This window comes from Perca fluviatilis, chromosome 12 (assembly GCF_010015445.1).
Source record: "Perca fluviatilis chromosome 12, GENO_Pfluv_1.0, whole genome shotgun sequence".
NCBI classification, from domain to species: domain Eukaryota; kingdom Metazoa; phylum Chordata; class Actinopteri; order Perciformes; family Percidae; genus Perca; species Perca fluviatilis.
The window spans coordinates 22213177-22239641 of NC_053123.1; the positions used below are offsets into that span (position 1 = coordinate 22213177).

At 39.5% G+C, this 26465-nt stretch overlaps 2 protein-coding genes across 4 annotated transcripts in view; one reads left to right on the top strand and one right to left on the bottom strand.

The window, feature by feature from the left end:
* Positions 1–13855: 13855 nt before the first annotated feature.
* The window catches only part of cmss1 (cms1 ribosomal small subunit homolog), a 41417-nt gene continuing 28807 nt past the window's right edge, over positions 13856–26465 (top strand). The window contains exon 1 of one of the 3 annotated variants that reach the window (XM_039817744.1): positions 13856–13984. In XM_039817744.1, coding sequence (XP_039673678.1) covers positions 13936–13984 — 49 coding nt within the window. In that variant the 5' untranslated portion in view covers positions 13856–13935. The remainder of the gene's footprint in view (positions 13985–26465) is intronic. The other 2 variants (XM_039817743.1, XM_039817745.1) reach the window with 2 other exon arrangements.
* On the bottom strand, positions 17157–19928 carry LOC120569718 (filamin A-interacting protein 1-like). Its single transcript, XM_039817740.1, has one exon. It carries the CDS (start codon positions 19671–19673, stop codon positions 17442–17444), a length of 2232 nt encoding a protein of 743 aa, XP_039673674.1. The 5' UTR covers positions 19674–19928; the 3' UTR covers positions 17157–17441.

The following is a 26465-nucleotide window of genomic DNA, read 5'->3' on the forward strand; positions in this document are numbered from 1 at the left end:
GTCTGCCTCTGAGTATTAGGTCCTGTCCTACTCTGACCTCCAACAAAAGTAAACAGCTCAAAGAGGAAAACTTCAGCACCCGTGCAAGTGATGAGACAGACCTCATGGGAGTGAAACAGAGAAACTCTACAAGAACATACAGACATAATTTCCATCTATCCTTTCAAAATCCCTTCAAAGATATCAATGTTCATAATCACATGCATGCAGCAGCCATGCCTGCACGCATGCACACACGCACACACGCAAACACACGATGCAGGGCTACCACTGGAGCATTGAGAGGATCTCAGCACCATCTACTGGTGGCATTGTGAATAAGCTGCTCCACCACTGTGGCTGAGGGGAAATAAACACCAACTCAGTTCCCTAAAATCATTTTCTCCACCGTCTTTGCCCAGCTTCCCTCTTTCCATTTACACCTTCTTCAAGCCAAGAAACTAATCTGACATCATTAGTTACACTTTGCCAGTGCAGCAGTATTAGGGCTGGGCGATATGGCCTAAAAATTAAATCCCCGATTTAAAAAAAAAAAAATCCGATTTAAGATTTAAATAAATTTTTTTCTCCCTCTACTTAAAATCAATCTGCAGATGACAAAGAAATTGTTCAAAACAAGTTTTATTTTGTTTTGACTCATACACACACATGGGGCATGTACCATTATGATTATTCATGCCAATTTTGTGGATATAAAAATTGGTTTGAGGTTTTCTTTTGGGAGGGGGGCTATATATTCAACAACAAAACGGATGCGTTAGATAAAGCTGTTTTCACACATACAGGTGGTAATTCACTATTCTCGTTCCTCGCTAAAAGTTCAAATCATTTTAACGTTATTGCGCAACCTTGCCCCTATTTTCACCTGTTGCTGAGTAACGTACGTTAACATGCCATGGTCTCTTGAATGTAGCATACCTGTAGCAAGCTCCTTCGTAGCGATTAAATCAAACGTCGAAGCGGAGCTCCGTGCTACCCAGCGGCGATTGCTAGTTGTTGAAGCCGCTACAGACCTCCGTCACAGCTCGGTTGTATCAGCAGCATTAGTGTTGAGCCGCAAAAGAATTCCTCAACACCGCCTCTGGTGCCCCGCATGGTGCTCCTTCAGGTCAGCTGTAGCTCGTGGTTCAGTTACCGAGAATAGGTGACTCTCAGCCGGGGACAGTGCACCGCGAGTGGCCGGTCATTTCGGCGGAGATTACAGATAAGTAAGTAATGAAATGACTTGTTAAGAAAATAATTAATGTTAGTCCCTGTCGCTGCCATGTTGTTTGTGTATCTCTATGGCAAACGCGCGGGGGAGGGATGAGCCCGTTCGGAGCTACGGGAGCCCAGAGGGGAGCGTCGGCGGATGTTAAGGAGAAAATCGATTTTTCATTTAAACAAATCCACGTTGACTACACATTCGAGTTAATCGATAAAATCGATTTATCGCCCAGCCCTAAGCAGTATGGTATCTTTTATCATCCATAAAGACCTTTTATATCATAGGATGAGGAAGATAGTTTCAAATTAGATTTGATCCAAAATTTGATATCAGCCAGTGTACATGGTGATGCGTATTTATAAAAGATGATTGAATAAAACAAAAAAATAATCATACTTTTTGCGTTAAAAAGTAGTAAACTTAAAGTCCCATATTATGCTCATTTTCAGGTCCATACATTTTGGGTTTCTACAACATTTTTAAAAGCTTTAATGTTCATAAAACACATAATTTTTTGTCTGATTATACCTGTATTCACCCTCTGTCTGAAACGCTAATTTTTAGACGTATTTCATTACTTTGTGGTAATGTCTGAAGTTCTACCATGGACTCTGTAACATTTTTTGTGGAAAAAATGCCTTGGTTACCTTGTTTCAATCCATTCTAGCGTGGTATAGGAAGCCTACAGGAAGACTCAGCTTGATTTCTGCCAGTTCTCATTAATATTCAACAAGCTAAGCTGTTATCTGATTGGCTAACAGCTAGCCAGTGAGAGCCTGGCTGTCAGCATCCTTTACCCAGCCCAACTGGGCGAGCTAATGAATAGTAATGAGCTCAGGCAATATGATGTCAGACTGACCAGCTTTTGTAATTGGCCTGATTTCTCTGCCTATTTCTTTTCAGTGGCTAGAGCTGACAGAGGAGGTAGCAGTTCATTTTCACATTCACAACATAACACAAACACATATGGACCTAACATATTTTAAAAAATGCAAGTAAAAACGGTTTTGTATGGCAGGGCACCTTTAAGCCTCGCTGCTGAAAAAGCAAAGTCTGCTCTGATTGGTCAGCGTTTCCGGTTCTTCACATCTGTGCTCCTGGAGTCTCTGCACCAGAGGCGACATCAGCCGATTTTGCCGGGGCTTCATCCCCGAATGTTTTGAGTGTAGCACCGAATGTATTTTGAAAATTGACTGACACATATGAAACCGGACAATAGCCTATGTAAACCCCCAAAATCATAAGTTTCCTTATGTCATTGTGCTAGAACTCATGGTAGAACTGTAACTTTGTCCAGTTAATTTTTCCGGGGCGAATAGAACGGGCAGCTACGTGCGGGGTCTGACCATCATGCCGTATTTATTGCTATCAGCTAGCAACCGTCTCTAAGTGAGGAAAGCTGTGAAAGGTGTAATTTCCGGAGAAATTAAAGCCAAATCTAATACATTGATGCCATCAACACAAAGTTTAGGAGGGCAATACTAATGATTTAGTTTGAAGTTCCCGTGACGTTTACAGTCTACAGTTCAGACTCAAACACACGGAGCCATGAAGCAGACCTGTGCATCGCTTTTAGTGTCCACTCTCACTGTAAAAATAAAGATGAGCAGCACGCCTTCTGTGGTCTGTGCAGCTTCAGGTTTATAATGGACGCGCTCTGCTGTGGAGATGCTGCGGCAGATGTGTCACGTTTGAGCTCTGTGTATTTCTAGCGTAGTTTCGGTTTTCCACCTCCGATGTCTCAAACAGGGCTGTGTGTGTCTGTCAGAAGGTCTGAGATCTACCGTATCAGCAGAGCAATCACGTAATGCACAGCAGACTACAGTATGGTGCAGGTAGATTATTTTCTGAAATATAATGACTATTATAACTTTATTTTTCTCAAAATATCACGACTCCTCCAATGTGCACAAAGTTTTGAACATGAGCAGAAATCTTCCTCAAACACATCTGAAATATTAAAGTCCAGGGGTTTATTAATTCATTAAAATGAATTAATGTATCATTGAGGTGAATAATTGTCATATGCACATTTAAGCAGGTTACTTCATCAACAAAAGATGCAAAAGAGGAGGGAAGAGTAAATTATGCCTAAGCTACATGTGTGTTGACTCAGATATAATTAGAAAAGTCAATCTACAGGAAAATAAATAGATGAGCGCAATACAGAATGCTTGAGAGCCTTACTGCAATATTTTCCAATATGTTTTTTATATTTGGATTGTAATCTATGTTTCCCTTTACATAAAGATATTTCCAACATAAATTGATTCAGAAAAAAAGGTATAAATAGGTGCATGCAATTTCACCAGAATGCAGGAAATTAAGTGTTTAATGCTCAAAATTTTCAGAGGGTGGACCCCCAGACCTCCCGCATCATAAGTCACCAAATAGTGGTGCCATCTAAATAACATCTACAAACTGGACAGCTAAAATGAACATACACTGGTTATTAACAATCGCCGTTTTGCTTTGCATTCAGTTTATTTAAATGGTCCAGGCTAAGCCCAGAATCTACTCTGCATCATCATTGCAGCCGGGGAATGACTGTGACGGCAATGTAGCAGCACTTTCTACCTATATTTAGTATATTTGTGACATCACAACTGTACGGAAGTCCTGACAGCTCGTTTAAAGGCCCTGTTTCTAAGTATGGGTTGTGTGCATTTTTCTGGATTAAGCGTTTTGATACCTACACAGTATTTTCATATAATTTTGACCTGCTTTATAATCCAAGAAGACATGGAAATATCACTTTTTACAATATAGGACCTTTAAACCTGACATGAGGGAAGTATAAAGAAGTTGTGGACACAACATTCATATATCATCACCTTTTAAGTTGAAATGGCAAACAGTTGCTTATTTACACATCCAGCAGTTACTGAGCAACTTGAACATTCATTTGAGCATGTGCCACTTGGCTAATATTCACTCTCTATTAGCTCTGTTTTTGGTCTCTATTTATAGCTCCTTAAGGAAATATATTTCTCTTTAGCTGCTAAATGCTCCACTGTGTCCACTAGCTTTTTGCTAGTCTGCAGTTTGGTGCTGGGCAGGTAGTGCACAGTGGGATATTGGAGGCAAAGCAGTACTCTCTGTGACAAAGTTAAACAGAATTTGTAATGTGTAAAATTGGTGAGGTGCCCCTTTAATATGAATAAACAATAACAGTCATCTCTACATCAAGGTGATTTCTAAATATTTGTTAATATGACAAATTTACATCATAAGCTTGATGCCACAATGCATTATTTCTTGATGGTGTGAGTATTTTGGTTATTAAAAGAGATCTTTAAAAGGCATCTGAGGTCATATAAAGTAACGACTGACTTGTAGAAGATTTGTGTTGTAAATGCACATCAGACAAAACAGTTGTTACACAGATACAGCCACTGGGGGAGGCTTGAAGCTGGTATCTCAATTATTTTGACAACGCTATGTAGATGTAGCAGTATCACTATTTCTAGTTAGATTCTGCTGGCACTGTGCTTTTCCTATTCTTATCACCGCCGACAGCAGAACAGCAGAATAATAAAATCTATTGTGTAGCTACTTGTAAAATGCTCCTCCCAACAGCAAGAGCTTGTGGGACATTTTGTGAGATTAAGTTTTTAGTTGACTTGGAAAAATATTACGACATTCAACATTTCATTGCAGGGGTTTCAGATAACATTCGCGGAATATTTACACAGGTAAAGTGGGGACTAGATAACTGTATCTCTGAATCAGCATACTGTATAGCAGTTAGGAGTCCGAGTATGTGTGCATGTGTTAAGGTCCTCCCATCATTCAGACAAATACATTAATTTGTTATCAATGGAAACAGCTGCTCAAGAACTGATTGTAAAAATGGTAATACGCTGCAAGGACCTGCAGAGAAAAGTGACAAGACAAATCTTCCTCTAAGGAACATCTTTTTAGAAACCACAGCGTGGTCCCTCACAGTCACTATCTCCACCTAGATCAGAAAATGAATTGCTGCTGCTCGTGTAAAGGATTCCCTGCGTTCTCCAACAGTCCTTCATCAACACGCTGGTCTTCTGTATTCTAAATGATACAGCGCAATAACGCAACAAGCTCTAATAATGTTGTTCATGCCAGTATTTTTTTTGTCAAGAAAGTTAGTTAATTGTTGTGCATATGAGAGCCAGTATTTTCCTTTTCTGATGAAGAGAACATGATGTACTGGTGGAGCAGAGAGTTCCTTGATAACATCACACTCACACACAGTTACAGAGGGCGGTAGTGAGGGGCTAATAGCTTCTCTAAGGATGAGATCCAACCTAATTTGCACCATGCAAATTCCCCGTGGTGACTGCACCTCCAAGATAACCATATTAAGGTTCACTGTGCGTCTGTGGGTCTCATGGAAAAATGTACCGTGTATGTATGTTCTCTCAGGGACAGAAAGAGAAGAGAGAGAGAGAAAAAAGGGGGGAAGAAGAATGGGAGAGAGACGTGATTCAATGTTACTAATCTCTTTGATATCAGCACTGTGACGTTCTGTACCAGGCTGAGAAACGCCCAAATTATTCTTTTCGTCTTTTATTCATGACCTGAGGGACATCCTGACTTACCCTCTTACCGTTTTGCTCCAAGTCAAACTCAATCTCCCCACTCTCTCTCTCTCTCTCTCTCTCTCTCTCTCTCTCTGCTCCTCTATTGCATTTCTCCTCATTCTTTCATTTCCCATCTTATCATCCCCATGTGTAACATATCACCAAGCTCATGCATTCATGAGTGATTTATTTTTTTACATAAAGTATATAGTGCAGTATTGGTGCAGTGGGGTAAAGGGGAAACCCTAAGAGCATTAGCATGTATGTTTTTTCATTATTTTAATTACCAGTAATTATACATTGATGTAAGTAACTAATTAAATATACTATATTATTTCATGACTCGTAACTGGGTTGCAGCCATTACATAAAGCCAATTAGTTTAAAAGGTATACTTACTATATCTTAAAGGGGCTGTACCCAATATTCAGAACATTATTATAGCAGTAAACAACTATTTGCTAAATAAAGATGTAGTGGAGTAATGGCGTCCTGAGCAGAGAATGAAGTCACACTCCATTGGTGTGTGTTGTAATTTGAGCTTCTGTGTTCTTTGTTTTGATGGTCTGGCCACGTCAGTGCTTGTGAGGGCCATGTGCGTTGGTATCTGGAGCCGAGGGCCGTGACAGAGCTTCGGTATTTCACCAGTTGAGTCTGTGAGAGCCGTGTGGAGGGCAATCCCAAGCACAGTCAGATGAAGGCTGTTATTTACATATTAATTATCCAAAAAATGAGTTAGAACATTTTAACCAATTCTCTATTTTATAAGCAATGTATTGCATTGGGCTCTATTCAGATTGCCATGTGTTATAGATGGTTTATCTCCTGGCTATGGTCCTATTGACTAGAAAAAGTGGTCAAGTAAAAATGTTCAGTGATGTGCATCTTTTTGTACAGCGACAGCTGTGTGAATAGTTTATGCTATTTTGTTTGCCTCAATGTCCAGTAACCCACCGTGTGGTCAAAATTACACAACAGTACACAGAAATTTAGATACATGAATATTTCTTCAAATGCACTCAAATGTTAATAGAGTCACTTAATGTAATGTACATGGTTAATTTTTGATTATTGCTTATGGTCATCTGCTTTTCTTAATAAATGAAAAGGACATTTTGAATTAAGTTTTATAAATGAGACTTTATTGATGTTTAGAAAACAATGTCACCACAAAGTCTATTTAGTAGCTGTTCTGGAGTTTTCAATTATCTTACATAATCTTTATGAGCAGATAGAGTTTACATGGAATTGTCCAAATGTCCATTTTTCTGAGCACTTTAAAGACTTCTCATCCATGTTTACTAAAACGTAATTTCACTCCAGACCTTGGAAACAGCAGTTAAGAAAACAATGTCACCTGAGAGGTGTTTCATTATAGATTACCAGTTAAAATGGATTTATTTCAGTACAGTTAATCATGTATTTGGCCAAAATTCTGTTTCATAAAAGGAGGTTTAAACAGCCTGACCTACATTACCATGGAGAGTTATCTCTGGTCTCAGTCAGGTTTGTTTTCAGGCTTAGCTTTACCTCAGGCTGAACAAATGTTATAATCAGTCTGCCAGACTGAAACACAGTGATCCTCCCCGAAGGTTCCTCTTTATTGCTGCTCTGTGAACACGAGTCATGTTTCCAGTACATGTCAAATGTATCACATTTTGACACATTGTTGTGTACCTAAAATCTGAGCTCATATCTTTTTTTAAATATTTGCGCAGTATTCCAGTCAACATATGTGTTTTTAAATGTACTGCAAGTAAAATAAAGCCCTTAGTAAAACTTTAACCCATGGCTGAAACCTCATAGTGTCTTGTCAAATGTCACATAAATTAAAAATTAAAAAAACAGACACAGAAATACATATATTAAAACTACAAGAGGGGTAGACAGCCAATCTGAACATATTGTATATCAGTATATGGAGACTCTTATGTCACTTGTACAAACTAAGTAGCAAAATCCAACTGATAGAGAACTTTATTTTCTAGAAAATTCTAATTATTTAATTTTCTTGCTATAAAATAAATTAGCTGTCCTATTGGGTACTTCAAAGCTGGTCTACAACTTGCTGCCAAAAGTTCTCTTTCGCTTTGTTAATTACATTGGCTCTGTTCATTTTTGCTGTAATATTTTATTCTCAGTGATATGTTTAATATGTGCTGGCTTTTTGAAACATTTTAATCCTGGTTCAGTTTTTATGGCTCATTCAAGACAGACTTTTCACATTAAGACCTGCTTCTCTGAGCCTCCTTGATGAAACACTGCCCCCAAAAAGTCCTCTGTATGGACAAGCAAGATTACCATGTGAGAGGAAATGTGATGTTTTAAGCATATCAGCCTGCCATTAACAGATACAGTATGTCCCATCTATCCTGCTGTAACTGATGGGTGAGTAGTTTCACAACAGAGAACAGGAATTCAGAGGTCTGTTACAATGGAGAATCAGATAAAATGGAGTGAACCAGATTTGTGTAAATGTCAACCCTCTATTGTTGACTAACAATCGATAAAGGCAGATATTTGAGGCATTTGGTCTTTCCAAGGCCTAAATCTAATTCAATAATATTTACACACAGTTCCTGAGCAATTGCTATTGATGGCTACTGATAGCCTGACAATGAGCTTGCACAGACTGTTCTGTAAATTTGTTGCTTCTGAAGTGCGTCAAGTGGCTGGCAATTTTTCAAGTGTTTTCTAGTGTTTGATTTGAATGTGGAGGTCATCGGATGAGAAGTGTGTGCGTCAGGTTCTATAAATGCAGTATATTGTATCCTCTTCTACACAATTTAAAGATATATATATATATAATAATAATATATATTTTTTTACATTATTTTTGGGGCATTTTAGGCTTTTATTATACAGGACAGCTGAAGATGTGAAAGGGGAGAGAGAGGGGTAATGACATGCAGCAAAGGGCAGCATCCCTTCGCTGATGTACGTGTTGAGGCAAAATGTGTACGTGTCGCTAAGTTCCCAGCTGTGTGGGGGGCCCTCCGCCCTTTAATGCTGTCACTTCTGCAGCTAACAACAATCACTTTCGTCACTTACCATAATTAGAGAGGGGACACGATGTCATGCCACTCTGCCCACACTTCTCTGTCGTCTGCAGCATCAACAAGCTGTGTCCATACATTCAAAAGGACTCACACATGGGAACTTCTATTCTAATCCATCTGCTGGAAACAAAAAGTGTGAATAAGAAGAAAAATTTGGCATTCAAAAGTATGATCTCTTGAGAACGAAGGTCAAATTTGATAACAACAATTGTACCATGTTTAGCTACTAACTGCTTAACATATGCAGTCCTTGGACAGATAAACCTCAGACTGCTCAGCGTTTTTCAAAGTCCCTGCTAGCACTTGGTCACACCAGAAACATCTCAGCTACAGAAACAGGTGACAACATTGCATCGGTGGTAGCTTCATATGTTTGAAAAGGAGTATAACTCAAACAAAACTGACCCTATGGTGTTTGGAAAAGCCAGCACATAACTTGAAGATTCGACCGGACAACGTGTCATGATGTAACCTCTAAGCTGTCATTTCTTATCCAGCACACTTTGCAGTGTGTGGCCTTAAAACTTCCATCAGGTGCAGCCTGACCCATGTGGTTAGACAGTTGGTAAGGCTGACAGCAACTGGGACCTTCGCCATAACGATGCCTGCTCTGAGATACCTTCTGTCCTACCTCTAACCCCCTGACAAATCTACAGGAAGGCATGTTAATCTCATCTGTAGCCACAAACACATTTTGCCTCTGCAGTATACACGTGACAACACACTGATGCTTACAGGCAAAAGTCTACTATCATATCGAAATATATTATATGGATATTGTAATATTAAAAAGAAATTCCAATATATGTAAAGTAGAGCGGGGCGATATGGAAAAAATCAAATATGATATTTTTGACCGATATTGTAGGGTTGACTATTGGTGCTTTCACAAAACATTTACACAAGGAGAGTTTTGATAAATTATCACCTATAATGTGGTTTAAGTGGGTAAAAGCAAATAATAAAACAGCTAGTAAGTCTGGTAAGCTCAGAAAATGACATCACTTTACTGTAATGCAGCCTTTAAAACCAGGAAAAGACAACACTTGTCATATTACGAGATCCAAAATTTAAGACGATATCCAGTCTCATATATCAATGTTGATATATTATCAATATATTGCCCAGCCCTAATGTAAAGTATGCATAATACATTTTTAGTCGATGTGTTTTTAATATCTTTGACTTTAATATCTTTTAGCCTTGAAAACCAAAACACATGTCAGAAAGCAACAGCAACAAATAAATGTTTGCGTATAGTGTTTAGAATGCAGCACATCTCCATGCAGGTCAGGCTCAGCCAGATGCTCATGAATACAGTTGTAACTTGGAGACCTGCATGGGAAGTTATGTGTGGTGAAGTTTTGGAAAGCTCAAGGTCACTTCCTGTTTATTTGCACTTGGTCACATACTTGCTGTCAAGCCGCTGACTAGCTTGCTGACCCCCACTTCTAGCTGTGGCATATCAACATGACAGTTACTGTATTTCATTTTAAATCCATTTGAATCATCAATTTGTTTTTCCAAGCCTCATTAAATCTGAGAGGGCTATTTTAGTAAACGTACATACTTTATTCTCCTTGGATTGTTGGCCACTAATTACACAAGGTTATACCACAATTAGGCAGGTAATGAAATAATCTAAATCATGTAACCCTTATCTCATGTTCTCAGCCCCTTAATAATTTGTTAGCTGGTTTGGAAAGAAAAAGGCAGACACTCAGTGCAGCTGGAGCTAGCAAATACAAAAGAACAAAACCGAATTGTATGTTCTTCAATGGAGAAGAATTCAAAAGACTCACTGTACCAATCTTAGGTAAATAAGAGAAGGTGTACTTTTATTACAGTGGAAATGGATGACATGAGAATACTGTAGGTAGGAAATAGATGCCTTTGTGTTAAGTATAGTAATCAGCACTGAACTTTTTTCAAAGCCATAATTAGTCTGTGTCCGTTGTCACTTCCTTTATCCTCCCTCTCTTTCTCCACGTTCAGTGGGAGAAGAAAAAAAAACAGTAAAAAGAAGAGAATGGAAACCAAAAATAAAACATGTTCTTGTGATCATTAAAATGAGAAAGCGGAGGAACAGCTGCTTACAACAAAATAAACACATTAACACCAATGCTCCACAGTGTGCAATCACAGAGGCGCAAGGAGACAGCTGTCCGCCTTTAATTACAATGATGCTCATCTTCTCTATCACTCTTTTTCAGCATTCTCACAACTTACTAGACTTCCTTGCCTTATTTTAGATCTCTTTGCATCTTAATTTCTGTTGTCCTGTGTTGCTACATTATTACTCTAACTGTAATACTTTCATCCTAGATGTGAAGATCAATACCACTCTCAAAAGCGGTCCGTTACATTTGAAGATGCAGACAGCGGCTATTTAACTTAGATTAGCATAAAAACTAAAAAAACAGGGGAAACAGCTAGTCACAAAATCCTCTGTAGGCGCTATAGCATATATAGTATACAAAATGGAAGTGCAAAAATAACAAGTTGTGGTTTTGATCTTCTTATCTAACTTTTGTCAAGAAAGCAAATATTTGTATTTCACAAAATGTCAAACTTTGAAAACAGATATTTTCCATTCTACTTCCCATCAGAAAATGCACACCATCGCAATCTTCTACTACAAACTCTTCAAAAATCCTCAAAAGTCCCAACGAATAATTTCCAATCTTTTCATGTTGAAAAATGTTTTTCTGAGATAATTTTGAAGATTTTAGGATAGTGAACCCCCTGTGCAGTTTACCCTTTTTAAAGTGCACTTTCTCTTGTACAGGTTGGCAGAAAAAAGCTTACTTTAAAGTTTAGTTCCCCTGGGGTCTAGAGAAAAGGATTGTGATTCTGTACATCATATTGTTCCAAGTAAAAATGCAGCCAAATGAAGAACAGAGAGAATGACAAATGAGGAATAGGACTGTGTTTTACAGGAATGATGCTTAATTACATACAAAGCTACCATTTAGAGCCTATTGTCCTACCCTGAATGTTGGCAGCCCTCAGCACAATGTGTAGCCTGCATCCTTCCCTTCTCTTTCTTCATTTGTTTTCTTTCCCCATTTTCAGGGTTATACAGCATAGCCTTTATAATTTCCCCAGTAATCAGTCTGTTCTTTTTTTGTGGCAAAGCTTTAATCAAACATCTCATACCCTCTACCAGCCAGAAATGTGTTATTCCGACAGAAACACAAAAAAGCATACAATTATTCCCAGAGGACCTATCCCTCCCCTCCGCTACAGCTGCAGAAAAGAGGGCACTATTCCAAACACGTCCTCCGCCTTCTCCTCTTTTCTCTTCTCTTTCCTTTCTTCTGTGTGTTGGAAAATAAGACCACCCTTCCCAAGTCATAATGACAGATGATGTAAATATGTGTTTTGTAATGTAGAAACACTCAGAACAGTAGGTCACTGCTCTCCTCTTTGGAAACTTCACCATATAATGAGGGTGTATCCTATACACTAATTGCACATGTCATTTGTAAAAAGGTTAACATTTGAGGTTTATGAACTAAATATAATTATAGATATCCTTTATTTGGCATCTACTAATTGAGCATCAGAGAGAACAAAAGTAACTGAAGCAAAAGGCTGTGCCTTTATTCCTCTTAAATTTCCAGAAAAGGTTTTATGGTATGGTAGGGTGTGGTGGAGAGGGGGCGTTATACATGCAAAACAAAAATTATTGACCAGTCATGTGTATAGCTCGGTCATTTAAAGGCAAAAATATTAGCAAAAAGGAAACTCATGGAACGTGTCCTATTTGATGGTAACAAACTGCATCAAAATAAATTTAATTGCCCTCTCTTAAAACATGTCCTCATTACTTTGGACATCAAAATACAGCGGGGCTTCCAACTGACCCAGATAGTAAAACAACAAAAATTCTAACTATTTTTCAAACCTCCTTGGCTTGACCTTGATCCGGAGAAATAAAGGCAGAGCGAGAGCAGCAAGTCCGTCCTCTGCATAGAGGAAAGACCCACCATCACCAGCAACCATTTTTTAGGTCCTGACCCAAAGGTGTGTGTGTGTGTGTGTGTGCACACAATGTGCATGTATTGTGTTGTGGCATCGACTATAAAGAGTGTTGTAGATGACTAAGGAGTAAGAAGTGTTTGTAAAAGGCACCCAGAGCAGAAGACATGTATATAGAGGCAGGCACTGCATGGATGGCTTAAAGTGCTCTCAGTGCCTGGAACCTTAGACATTGTCTCCCTATCTGTTGATAATGTAAACGTTACTATATGTTATATTTTACTTTGTGTAAACTATTGTTTGTGCACCTAATAAGCCTTCGTAAATATTTTGACTTTTTGCAACAATGTGTCTGTAGCCCAAACAGATAATAGATAATCCTCATTAAGGTACCCAGTCAACAGTTTTTTTAATATTAAATATTAACAGCCTATGGTTTTGTCAAAGTATATTTAGAAAGACTATTGCCTATGGCACCCAGCTTTCTTTTCTTTATGAAAAAATACAGATACAGAGTTTAGTTTTTTTTTTAGCAACCTTGTAGCAGCTTTGACACTACAACCCCAATTTAGGGTTATTGTGCTTGCTCATCTCATGATGAAGATAAAAAGAGATTTGCAGCACTGGCACCATTTGAGTGTGTGAGTAGGAGCCATACTCTTTATTATTACAGTTGTTTTTGGTCAAACGGTTATTAAAGTTTATAGGTATTTATAGGTTTTTAGGTATTTATTTAAATAAAATTATTTGAATGCCACGAGGGCAAAGGGCTCAAAATGAAAAATAGACCAGTTACAAGAGAGGAAACTGCACTCACGATACTCTGAGCTTATCAGAAAAGGAAATAATTTGACATTTCAAATAGGCCTACAGTAAATGTTACAGTAATGTGGAAAGGTGGAGTTACTTACCACAAAAACTAAGGTAACGTTATGTTCTTATAAAGTTGTATATAGCCAAACCCATCACATATGTACCGTGTTTGTTTAGTCCGCGTGGTGTCCCGTTTGGTTGACGTTTTAAGCCACACTCTGCATGTTTTGAGCGTGCTGCTTTTGAACACACCCCTAGCATGCTCTCTCAGCGGTAGATTTGGATTGGACAGACTTCTAGCTTGAGGAAAATGGGAGACGACTTGGGTGACGAGTGGTGGACGCACGAGGGTAATTCAGGTATCTTGCTTAACTTTAGTATTTTGTTTTGTTGTGAAACGTGTGGTCCGGGAGATTTTGGTGTGTCCTCCTGATAAGCGAGCTCTTGACTTTAGCTTGCAGCTGTCTCGAGAAATGTCAGTTGCTAACTGTAAGCTAACGTTAGCTAAGCCGCAGCGCTGTTAGCTTTAGCTTCATTCTGTGAACCGTTAACGTCAGTTACCATAGATAAAGTTAGTGACAAGTGTACCACACAAAGTACCATATTCGTATAGATTATCTGTGACTTGTTAGGACAGTGAATGTTAGTGTTGGTAGAGTTGTTACGAGCAGAAGGTGTGTAAACACGTGTGTTAGTATGTCTGTGTGTGGTGGATCATGACCGAAAAGGATTATGGTAACGTTAATGTTGCTCTAGCTAACGTTGTCTGCCGTGCCCTGTACGTTACCTTCCCTTGAACCTCATAGCTATCTCTCCTCTATTCATAACTTATTGCATGTATTCATCCTCATCTCCATACATCGAGAGAGAAAGCTCCCTGCGGCTGTTCCATGCATAGCTTCATGCATTCTGCATACCAATAGAGGGCAGTCCTGTACTTCAAGGATGAACGTTACTGGCCTGATTGCTTTGGACAGCAGTGCTGCTGCGTTGCCGAGCAAAAATATGTTAAAGGGTATTTTCAGGAAGTTTTAAAAAGAAATGTTCATATTTAGCCAGACATATTCTCTCGATCTATCACTTGCATACACACACAAACCAGTGGTGGATAGTAACGAAGTACAATCTTGATGTACTTTTACTGTACTTGTTTTACCATTTTAAACTATTTATACTTCTACTCCACTACATTTCACAGGGAAATGTTGTACTTTTTACTTCATTGTATTTATTTGACAGCTTTAGTTTCAATTTTCAGAATACAATTTTACACAGAAAACATGTTTCTAAAATGACATTATTAAGGGTTGATCTACTATCTGTAAAGTATGGTAGTTAAAGGTAAAAGTGATGTTACAGTAATAATAATCAGATCATGTTGTTGTATATGATATTGTAACATCATAATGACAGGGGCCGTTCTGCTGCCTGATGAGTACTTTTACTTTTGATATTTTCAGCAGTTTTGTTGCTAATACTTTTACTATTATTAGGCCAGTCAATGTGTTCATTTTGAATGCAGAGCTTTTTGTTCTAGTATTTTTACAGAGCGACACTACTTTTACTTAAGTAAAACAATGCACAAACAATACTCACCAAGCTCAGTACTTATGTACTTTAATGTAAAAGAGGAAAGTGATACAGATTCACACATTCTGGTAAATAGAAAGCATGATTAATAGAACATGTTTTAGCAATTATTTTTATTTAAACTTATTGGCTGAGGCTGACTGAAAATTGACAAGACATAAGAGAGTTGAAGCCTGTTAGATAGAGCATGGGTCTGACTTTGAAGTCTTAGGAATGAAGAGATAAGCATGACTTTTAAGGTGATGTATTTTGTGGCTAAACGCACACACTAATTAAAGATTCGCATGAGGCCTGAGAGCTCTGTAACGCTCTGACCTAAAGTGTCATCAAATGCATCATCTGGTTTCCACCTTGCCAACTGGTGATGTCAGTGTGGCTAATGTGTCTCCGTGTTTGTCATCATATACCTGCTATGCCGGCTCTCTGCCAGCCTCTGCTACCAAAATGTCCCCCTATACTGTCAGCTAGTTTCTTATTTAGATTAAATGGCTCATCCCAATTTTATTAAAGCTATTTAATAGGCTATTTATTTCTGCCACTCTATGTAACCATATATTCTGTGGTGTTGAGCTTTAAAAAAAAGTTAAAACCATGACTGCTGTGATTAAGGTTTTAGGGTTGATACTAGTCTCCAGTGTATAAAATGAATTGGCTGACCTAAATACAGATAATTGACAAGCCGTTTATTTATAGAGCACATTTAAAAACAACAAAGACTGACTCAAGTTCTTTGCAGAGAGACAATATTATGTAGGCCTAATTGATGATTACAATCAAACAAAGAGGATATGTAGCATAAAAGCATAGAATAGATAGTACTGAATAATTCAAATTGATGAATAAATTGGTTCCTGTTAACTTTTCTTTTTTTTTTTTTTTTTTTTAAAGGATGCTTTTACAACTTGGAAAAGTCACCCCCTTGCCTCATGTATGAGGGTTATTTTGGAAACTGTGATTATATATTTTAAAAACAATTATGTATACTGCTTATTAGTGTGCTAAATCTTTTTTTATTTGCCATTATATTTGGCAACCATATCCATCTTACCTTTTTTAATATTCTGGATAGGTCTCCTGTCTCCTTTACCTGCGTGCCTTACAGAGCAGTTTGATCAATTAAAGAATAACCACTAACCAGTTTTGACTCTGGTGTACTTTCATGTCCCACATGCATTTTACAAACGGGAAAATCTGATAAAGACAACCTGAAATGTTTATAAAGAAGGCATATCAGCACAGAAAGAAACTATCATTTGTCTTCATTGGGAGGCTAAGCTGGCAGGAGTTGACCTGTGCAGAATAGAACATAAGTGGCTAACAAAACAACACTGAGCAGCAATAGCTTACTAATTGCTGCTTTTTGCTTGCATCTTGAACCAATTTTATGACTGTGAAGGAGTTAATGTATTCATGCAAAAGTTGAAAAGGGATTTAATCGTATATCAGTTGTCAGTTTTAAATGTGTTAAGACTTTGATAATAACATATTACAAATCAAAACGCCGGCAGAGTGGGCGGGGTTTACCCAGTCTACCATAAAACCAGAGCAGACCCAGCACCACTAGGTGTTCCAAGTTTTATTGTGTCAGAATAACATGAGCTGAGTTTTTCAGTGCGCACACAGAGTTGAGGAATTTTGCTGTGGATGAGATAGTGGGTGAACCGTTTAATCAAACTTAGCAAACGCATAAACCTTTACTTTCCCAGTAATTGTAATTGTTTTCTCCCTTCAATTCATTTAATTTTTTTTTTCAAATGGATACATCTGTGCTTGATGTGTTGCGCTTTGCAGTGTGGACTTGGCCCTAGAGAAAAAAAAAATAAAAATCAAACCAGTTTTTTTTTTTTTTTCTGATTCCAACTGTTTTGCATTTAAACTGTCTGTCAACCTATTAGCTGTGTTGATGCCAACCTCCTCTACAAAAGTATTCACGATGAATAATTAAAATCAACACAAACACTTTTAATGAACAGTAAGAAAAAACATGAATGAAACAGATAATTGTAAAAGCACGTCAAACATTTGGTTGCGATGATGTCTCACTTAGCTCTCATACAGGCACTACACACACACGCGATACAGTCTATAAAGGATTTTTCAAGTCAGTAAGTCTAAGGACACATTAACTAGACAGAGTAGGGTTTACATAGGCTCTGTTAGGACAAATACCACAAAGCATCTAGTTCATAATACATAATACTGTTTGTTCAGAATATACATTTTCACCTAATCACAAAGGCCACTCACTATTATATTTGGGGAATGTGAAGCTGAGGAGGTAGCTGGGGATATAGTGATGCTACTTGTAATCTTGCCAACACCTTTGACATGATAGTCATTGGCGAGCACTTGAGTCCTTTGTTCATGTCGGAGATAGTATGGCCCAACAGGCTGTGGGACGCTGTGGGCCATACTATTAAGAGACTGGATATATGGGCTCCCCACATGGATATGAATCTTGTTATCCTCTGTGGCAATGATACTTGGGCCTGTGTCGGTGCTCTTGGACCTCTGATGTTGCCAGCTATTCTGCCGCACCGCTGTCTTGCAGAAGACAGTCTGATTTGCAGCCTCGGTTGGCTCTGGAGAACCGGTCCTGACTGTTACGATCTGAATGGGGGAGTTGCTGTGATCGGGTGTCGCTGAGCGCGATGAATTTGGACTTAACACCCGAGAAATTGATGTACTGTCAAGTGGGGAGACGGTGCGGTCAGGGCTCGAAGGTGGGGTTGTGGTATTAACCACGGACAGAGCGGAGTTCTGGATGATGGTTATTCTCTGTTTAGATGAGGCTCCGCTTGTTGGAATGACCGCTGTGCTGGTGTAGGATGTAGTTGCGTCTCCAGTTGGGCTGCTAATCTCGAGTGTGGCTGTGTTGAGTACATGATGTGGTGTTACTTTGATGTGCAAGGGCTGCCCTGGTGTGTGTGTTAACATCATCACCTCTCCATTAACCGTTTGGTGCATATCTATGCTATTGGCTGAATGGCTGCTATATTGGCATATGTTGTTATTTGCACAGTTCAAGCTGTTAAGGTTGTTGACAAGAGAGCTTCTGTTTATGATTTCTGTATTTTGGTTTGGGTCCTCGTCCTTGTTTTCTTCATCTAGTTTATCGCTGTAGTCAGGCGGCAGGCTGTCTGTTGGCTCAGTCTGAACCTCTTTGGTGGTCTGATGGAGGTCTGAAAAGTGTTGTCTGTTAGCACCAGGTGTAAGATTCTTGATTTGTCTCTGCCTGTCTAGCGCACTACTCAGTTCCTTCATCTCTCTGGCCAGCTCTCTGTTACTGGCTTCCTGCTGGGTCAGTTTCCTCTGCAGCGTGGAGTGATCTGCCTGAACCCTGCAGATGGACTCCTCAGTCCCCATCAGCTTCTGGAGTTTCTCCTTCAGGGTATCTACCTCTCTGCCTAATAGTCTGGACTTAACCTGCTCCTTCTGAAGACGGCAAAGGAGGAGATGTTCCTGGTTGACCTCCTGCTTCTCTGCCTGCTCATACCTGGAAAGCTCTCTCTTTGCCACTTCTAGCTCTTCTGTTAGTGCCTGGGACCTCTTCTGCTCATCTTTGAACCTCTTTTGCAGGGACTCAAAGTCCTCTTCCACCTTCACCAGTCTCCCACCTTCCTCCGCCCTCCTTGTCCTGTAGCCTCTGGCTGCCCATTCGTTCGAGTTCTTTGTTTGTTTCTCTCTCTTGGCGCACTGATGGTTAGCATTGTTTGGATAAGAGCTATGTGTGTACTTCTCCTCTTTTTCTTTCCTGTTTTCCAAGATTTGTAACCTTTTTCTCATGATGGTTATTTTACTCTGTAGCTCTCTGCTCCTCTCCTCCTCTGTTTTTAGTCTCTCTTGGAGCTCATGTTTTTCCTTTGCTATGCCTTTAATCCTTTCCTCTAAATCTGCCTTAGACCTCAGTGCCTGGTGCCTCTCCTCTCTCAGTCTTTCTGTTATTGTTGCCAAATTGCTTTGCTCATTTCTTTTGCCCTCCTTCCTGTTGAGTTTTTCCTCAGCCTGTTGAAGCCTCTCGGCCATGTTCTTTCTGTCCTCCACCAAAGCTACAGTCAGTGACCTGAGCTTGGCCAGGTCCTGCCTAATCACCGCCTCACTCTTTTCCAGTTGGCCCTCAACGGCCTCCAGCTCTCTCACCCTCACTTTCAGAGTGTCAAGCTCACCATACAGCATCTTGCTAACCTCTCTCTCTCGCTCCAAGCTGCCCATCAAAATACTGCAGTCTTGTTTGCTCTTACCTAAAGCCTCCTCTATCCTGTCCAATTCATTGATTCTGCCATTGAGTGTATCCACCTCAACTTTCAAGCTACGACAGTGGCTTGTCTCCCTCGCCAGTCTGCAGTCCAGGTCTCGACACTGGTCCCACATGCGTATCAGCTCCTCGTCCTTTCCCTCCATTTCCACGACCCTTCTCCTCAGTAACTCAACTTCTGACAGCATCCTTGGGGCTGTCATAGTGTTCTGGCTTTGGTGGAAGATGGAAACCTGATTATGGTGCAGGGATTTGAGCTCCTCCTTCTTTGCGCTGGGGTAAGCGGCACTGACCTCCTGCTTGATGTTGTCCGTGATGGCGGTCAGCTCTTTGACGCGACGCCTCTGCTCCTCCAGCAGCTCGCTCAGACACTCACTAACAACCAGCAGTGCAAAAGCCTTCAGCTTGGTCAGCTCCTCCTTTAGAGTTGAAACCTCCTCTTTATTTTTCTTCTCCTTTTAGCTCCTGGTATTCTCTCTCCTTTTAAAATCAGGAGCTTGAGTCTGTAAAGAAAAACAAATGCCGATGATGTCAATCTGAATGTTGTGCCTGGTTTTATTGTGTAATTGACTCCTATTTCGGCCTCCCAAGGACCTCTTGGCCACAACTTTTAGACCCAAATAATTTCCTAAGTTGTGTATTTCAAGCATAAACAATTTATTATTTTTTTTATATATATATATATATATATATATATATATATATATATATATATATATATATATATATATATATATATATATATATATATATATATATATATATATATATAATATTTTAATAATAATTTAAATCACAATTTCCTCCCTACTCTTTCCTCCGAAACTTCTACAGAAGCTAGTAATACTTTATTTTCGCTTTTGTACATCTATCTGTGTGTGTCCATACTTGTAAACCCTAAAACATGTAGTTTTGCACTTTTCTCCAGGCAGCATGCGTTCTGTAGGATGTTTAGACTATCGTGGCAGATGGTCCCTAGGCAGGGAGTGTTTGTTAATTAGGAAGTTCCTCTACCCTTGAGTACCCTCAACAGTGCACCCAATCACCCCCCTCCTGGGCACCTCGAATGCCTCCCCATTTCCAGCTAGGAGAGGCAGGAATTCTCCCTGTTCCATAAGTAATTACAGACTGGCTACATTTACCAAGTGCTGTCACTCCCCACATTTCCCCAGATGCATACCAGCAATGTACACATCCATTTAATACACGCTGTACATTTTTGTCATTTGTCGTTATTCCAAGTGAGGCATACTTCAATGTGATCTCTCACCAGGTGATTTGTACTGTTTGGAATCAGTGTCCTATTAAGTGTGGACTGTTTGCTGCTAGTGTTACATAATGGAGAAGTCCAGGGTGCCAACATTGATCTACTTGCATTTATGATCAAAGTCTACATGTTTAAATGCATGTTTTCCTATGTGTCCAAATTAAAAAGGATCCTAAGGCCTTTTTTCTTCTTTTTTAACATTTAAAAATGTATTACGTGGAGAGTTTTGTGGAAAAGTATTCATTTGTGGTGAGATTTTGAAGGCAGCCAATGTAATGTGTAAAATATGACAAATTTAACATTTAGAGGACTGTACTTTTGCTAAGATACATATCACCTATAATGTGTATGTGGATGGGTTAAATTAACAAAGATCTAATGTTCCGAATTGAATTGATCGCTGTTTTAAATATTGATCGTATATTGCCCTAATACATAAATAGGGTAGCCTAACTTTGAGACCATTTTTTAAATGGTCTCAAAGTTGAGTATTGTCTTGTCAATGATTCAAAAAGCAAAAAATTGTACACAGTGATAACTTCAAAATTAAATTTTCAGTGTAAAAGATTCAGTGAGACTTCAACTTAGACACCTTTTTTAAAGTGCACTTTTGTTATTTGATACCAACTTGGCATTGTAAGACGTCCTATCGAATCTATATGCAGAACTAGACCGTACTTTGCCTGTAACTCATCTTGCAGTTAAAAAGTTTGTAAGTGACACATTTTTAAATGCACATTATATCTTTTTTTTTTGTTGTTTTTTTTGCTGTTCACAAGGCTTTTGACTGTTCCTACCTGTGCTTTGCCGTTGGCCTGTGTCCTTTAAAATCCTCAGAGAATAAATCGTCTCTACTCTTTCATCTCTCCCTTTCCCGGAGATCCCAGTGATATGGACATTCCATCCAGAAAACCAAACATTATGAGAAGTGCTCTGCACACTGAGTCTCAGTCAGTGGCGCCCGTTACATCATCAGCAAGTCCTTATATGGGTGTGTGTGTGTGTAACTGTGTGTGTGTGTGTGTGTGTGTGTGTGTGTGTGTGTCTGTGTAACTGTGCATGTGTGTATAACTGGGTGTGTGTAACTGGAGTTCAGCCCATTCCAGATGAGGTCATTGTGTAGCCATGCCAAAGAGGCTAATGGGAAGGACAGAATGTATTTGTGTGTGAGTGTTGTGAAGAAAACTAAACCTTTAATCACAATTCAAACTAGAAAGGCTAACGCTCTGTTTGCAGAATTAGCCTGAGCAAATATGTTAACCATGCTGCATAAGTGCTAGGCCTAACTTGGCATGTCCTAGGAACTGTAGTGTGCGTGTTCCCATGTGTTTTAAAAAGAGAGACATGTTTTGTGAGTTGTAGCTGCTTTGCCTGGGGCCTGATAACCTGACTGAGATGACATCATCAGTTCATAGGCCCTCAATTACATCCATATGTGTGTGTGTGTGTCTCTCTCTCTCTCTCTCTCTCTCTCCCCCCCCCTGCCTCTCTATCTCTTTCTCTCTCGGTCATTTACTTCCACACTTATATGTATGAATTGCAATTTTGTTTTAGCAACTGCAATTTATCATTCTCTTGCCATCATCAATTTCTTCTGTATCCCTCTCCTATGGTATTACTCAAGTCAAATGTATGAGCTCAGTGGAGCAGGGAGGGATGACAGATTATACTCCCATTATTCTCACTGCTATCCTCGTCTGTCACAACACGCAAGACAAAAGTCATAATGGGAAACTAAATTATATTTAATCTCGCCTGATGATTGTACCACCAGCGCTGCAGGAGAAAATAAACATAGGCCTGTGTGTGTGACGCACATTACCCTACCGTAGCACTTGCTTGCACTATGGCTCCTAGTTCCAGCTTTCACTGGGAAATATACCTCCGTTGGAATTTTTTTTCTGTCACGCAAAACCATCTACTCTGCAATTAAAGGAGAGCTATTTCCCCTGTGTCATGTCGTCATCACACAAGAATTTACAATACAGCCTAAAAGACACACTTAAACTTCACATTTAGACATTAAATTCTCAAGCATTTTTACACCATCATGGTCATGGAAATCTCGAGACTGCTTATATATTTAAATAAAGCAATGAAAGGTTGAACCACAGTGTCCAACATTTGTGCCGCAGAAAAGACAGTGTTTCCATAGTTATTTAAAGTTTCTGTCAGCTCCAGATTTAGCAGCTCTGTGCTAACTCAACACATTTTATAGGAGAATAATTTCTAAGCATTAAGATACTCTGTCATCTCTTATTATATTGCTTCATCAGGTGCTACTTTGACACCATGGTTTTTATTGCAAAGCACTTTATATTGTAGTTTGTTAAACCAACAATGCAGTGAAAAGTAGAGAGTAGGTTTTAAACCCAGTTCAGACCAAAGATTTGCGATGAGACGAGTTGAAACTTGCAACTTCTTGACTGTGTATCATCTCCATAGCAACGACTCTTTGTACTTCCGTTCTGACTTTTAGGCTTTTTCGGAGCTGGATATATCATTTGTTTCGTCTAAATATGAATGTGGATAACGTTAGTGATAGTGAGATGCTTGCTGCAGTTGCATTTCTAATGATGAATCGGCGAAAACACGTTTTATTTCTCCGATTCACTGCCTTGTTCTAACGCCGCTGGGCGCTCTCTCTCTCTTCATTCTCTCTCGCTTATCCATATAAAGTTTTCGGGTGGTCGTTGAGGCTCCGTCTAAAACTCTGCCATTTCGACCAGCTGTTTGTTACATAGAAATAAGATGGATTATGGATCATTTTATTTCGGTAGCTTACAGCTGACTTTACCAGCTGACCTCTCTATTGGCTGTTGAAACAGGTGACGTCTCTTTTACGTTCTAAAACCATCCTCTGCGACTTGAACAGCTAAGTCGCAGCAAAACAATCTCCGCTGAGACGGGCCGTTTTAGACTGCTGCAAGTTTTCCCTGCAACATTCTAAAACGGTTTTCTCTCATCGTGAATCTTTGGTCTGAACTGGGCTTTAGGGATGTCACATGACCCGGTACTTCGGTACCAAGTCGGTACCAACATTCTTAAAACCTGACAACAGTACTTGTTTTTCTGCAGTAGCATTGGAACCGTTGGTACCAAGGTTGCAATTCTTCCCTATCTGATGGAGGCAGCATATAGGCCTATGTGTTTCAGTCGGTCTACAAGTGGTAAAGAAGAACTAGGGATGTCTCAATCGCAAGTATCAAGTCGGAGCCAAGATGGGAATTTTTTTAACTGATTGGGGATCAGCATTTACCCTGATAACCTTACTCCAATCATTTACACTTGTAGTAATCGCCACCTTTAATCACACATGCCATGTGCCACAGACACACCGCCAGACTGCTTGGATGCGCGCGGCCACTCAACAGTGTCTGTCCAGAGAGTGTCTCGTAGCTTGCCAGCCCTTGGCAACAAGTAAAAAAAAAAGTCGGTCTTTCTTAGTCATCCATTTTTTTTACAGAAGTGGGTTACTCCAATTCTCCACACTTCTTAGCCATTCTTACAGGCTGTTGTTCCCTGGAGCCGACATTGAAAAGAAGCCCAAGAGCCGCCACTAAGTGTAGTTTTTGTTGTCCAGCGTGGAACTTGAAACTTTTGGTTTGGGGTTTGCTGGGATCCTAAAGAGAACTGTTTTGGTGTTGAGAGAAAAGACTCATTTGCTGCACTAAGTAAATGTTTTAAGCTTAAAGGACAATTCCCGCGTAAAATGAAGCTGGGGGTTAATAACATATTTCATGCTAATCGAATGCGTCTTTAGCTTTTAACAAGCTATCGCAAAACCGGTGGTTAGCCGCTAACGCTAGCTTTCGGGGCATGGGGTAAATCACTATTTTCTACCACTAACAAGGCTCAAAATAGCTGTGAAAATGTTTTTGTATAGTTCCTTAAAAATAAAAAGGAAACATGTTTCGGGGAGAATAAAACTACTCTGGGCTGAGTTTTCCTAGTAACCTTACCAAAAAGGCTCAGGATGCTGCAAATTTTGGTATAATATGAAAATGGCTAGTGGATTTAAGACCAAAATTAAAAATGTATTGAATGGATCAAATTTGAACATGTGTGTCAGTGGCTCGTTGATTTTTACATTGTTAGTTAATTTCTTATCCTGGCCTGGGACACACATTCATACGATTCGATAAAGGACTTATTGGACTTTAACTTATCATTGCACTTACAATAATGAGCGTAGCTGTCCTCAATTTAGGTCATTGTGTCGTCTCATCTCTGGTTTTTCATGCATCCACTATGTGTGTTTTTTTTTGTGTGCGCGTCAGTAGCGGGGAGGACTGTATGAGCAGAAGCCCCGACCCCGCCTGCTACAGCTGAAACAGCAGCAGCTTTCAGCGACTTCAGAGTGAAAAATCGTTACAGCATACATTGATGTTAAAATGTATACAGGTTGGCAGGACAGTCTGAAATGTTTTGCACGGTCTTTCGCTGTACGTTGGTAAATGTGAGATGTTCGAGTCTCGTCTTCATATCGGAATTTTGGAAACAAGCTCTCTTACTCCTGCTTGGTCAGTGGCACTCAGAGTCACATTATACTGATGTAAAGTCTGGCACGTGGGACTGCTGGGATTGGTTGAAGTCACGAGAAACTCCGGTTATTGGTCAGATTTGCAGAAAAGTTGCGGTGATTGATCAAAATTGCGAGTCGCACCAAAGTCAGGGTGATTGGTTGAAATTGCGTGAATTGGCACGATCGCAACTTCGCGAAATCCTGGAGGGACTGACTAGAAGGGCTATTCAACTATTCTGTTCATGCAAGGGGACAAAGAAAGCTCAGTGCGTGGGGCCTGGACATTTCCCTAAGCTATTGTCAATAAAATAAATCATATTATTCCTGTTATTAAAATACTAAGTGAAGTTTACAAAGAATGAAGAACGCCAACATAATAATGACTGCATTCACATGCATATGGAGAGGATGGTTTGTTTACGGCAGCAGCTAAGTTTACAAGAACTAGCAGTGTTTCCCACAGATTAGAAGGCAATTTGTGGCAGGGAGGAGGGTGTGTGTGAGATACTTATTTTCATACAATCAAGTATCAAAAACTGAGGAGGACATGCTGTTGGATGCTGTCCTCCTCTCCTACTCTTTCTTCAATGCCTAACAAATCTATATTTCTCTCCCTGACCCTGTCTTTATGATTGAGCTTGTAAACAAATTAATAACATAACTAATTACACTGGTCAGACTATTCAGCTCTGTTTCAGACTTATACCTCCTGTTCAGGCTAGTCCTCATCCTCAACACGTGCATTTTTCAGTGTAAGAGTAAAAAAATGACATAACATTATTTATAATACGTTTATTTGATTCACAGCTGCTACATATAGTGTTTTGACCTTGACAACCCAACTGCATATTACCGCAAACTTGCGACTAGTTAACTTTCTAAAGCAGGGACACCGCTTGTTTGCTGCGAAGTCGGTCGGGACTCCTCAGAAACCGACATCTTACACGATCCGACACGGCACCTCCGATAAATATTTATATTATTTAATGAAAGTTTAATCGATTTTCTTACCGTTTTTTCAGCTGAAAGCTAACGAGTTAGCCATCACGGCCCCTGTCTTTGGTGTCTTTGTAGCCTTTACAGAAGGTTTTATATCCAGCCTGGAAGTTGTGCCTCTTTACGGAGTTATTCAGCAATAAATCCACACTCTTACATCCAAGATTTATCCACTTGATGTCCGTAATTTATCTCGTTTTCGGTCAG

Bases quoted from the DNA above. Each gene is read 5' to 3' on its own strand.
- LOC120569718 (XM_039817740.1), bottom strand. From the start codon at position 19,673: ATGACAGCCCCAAGGATGCTGTCAGAAGTTGAGTTACTGAGGAGAAGG.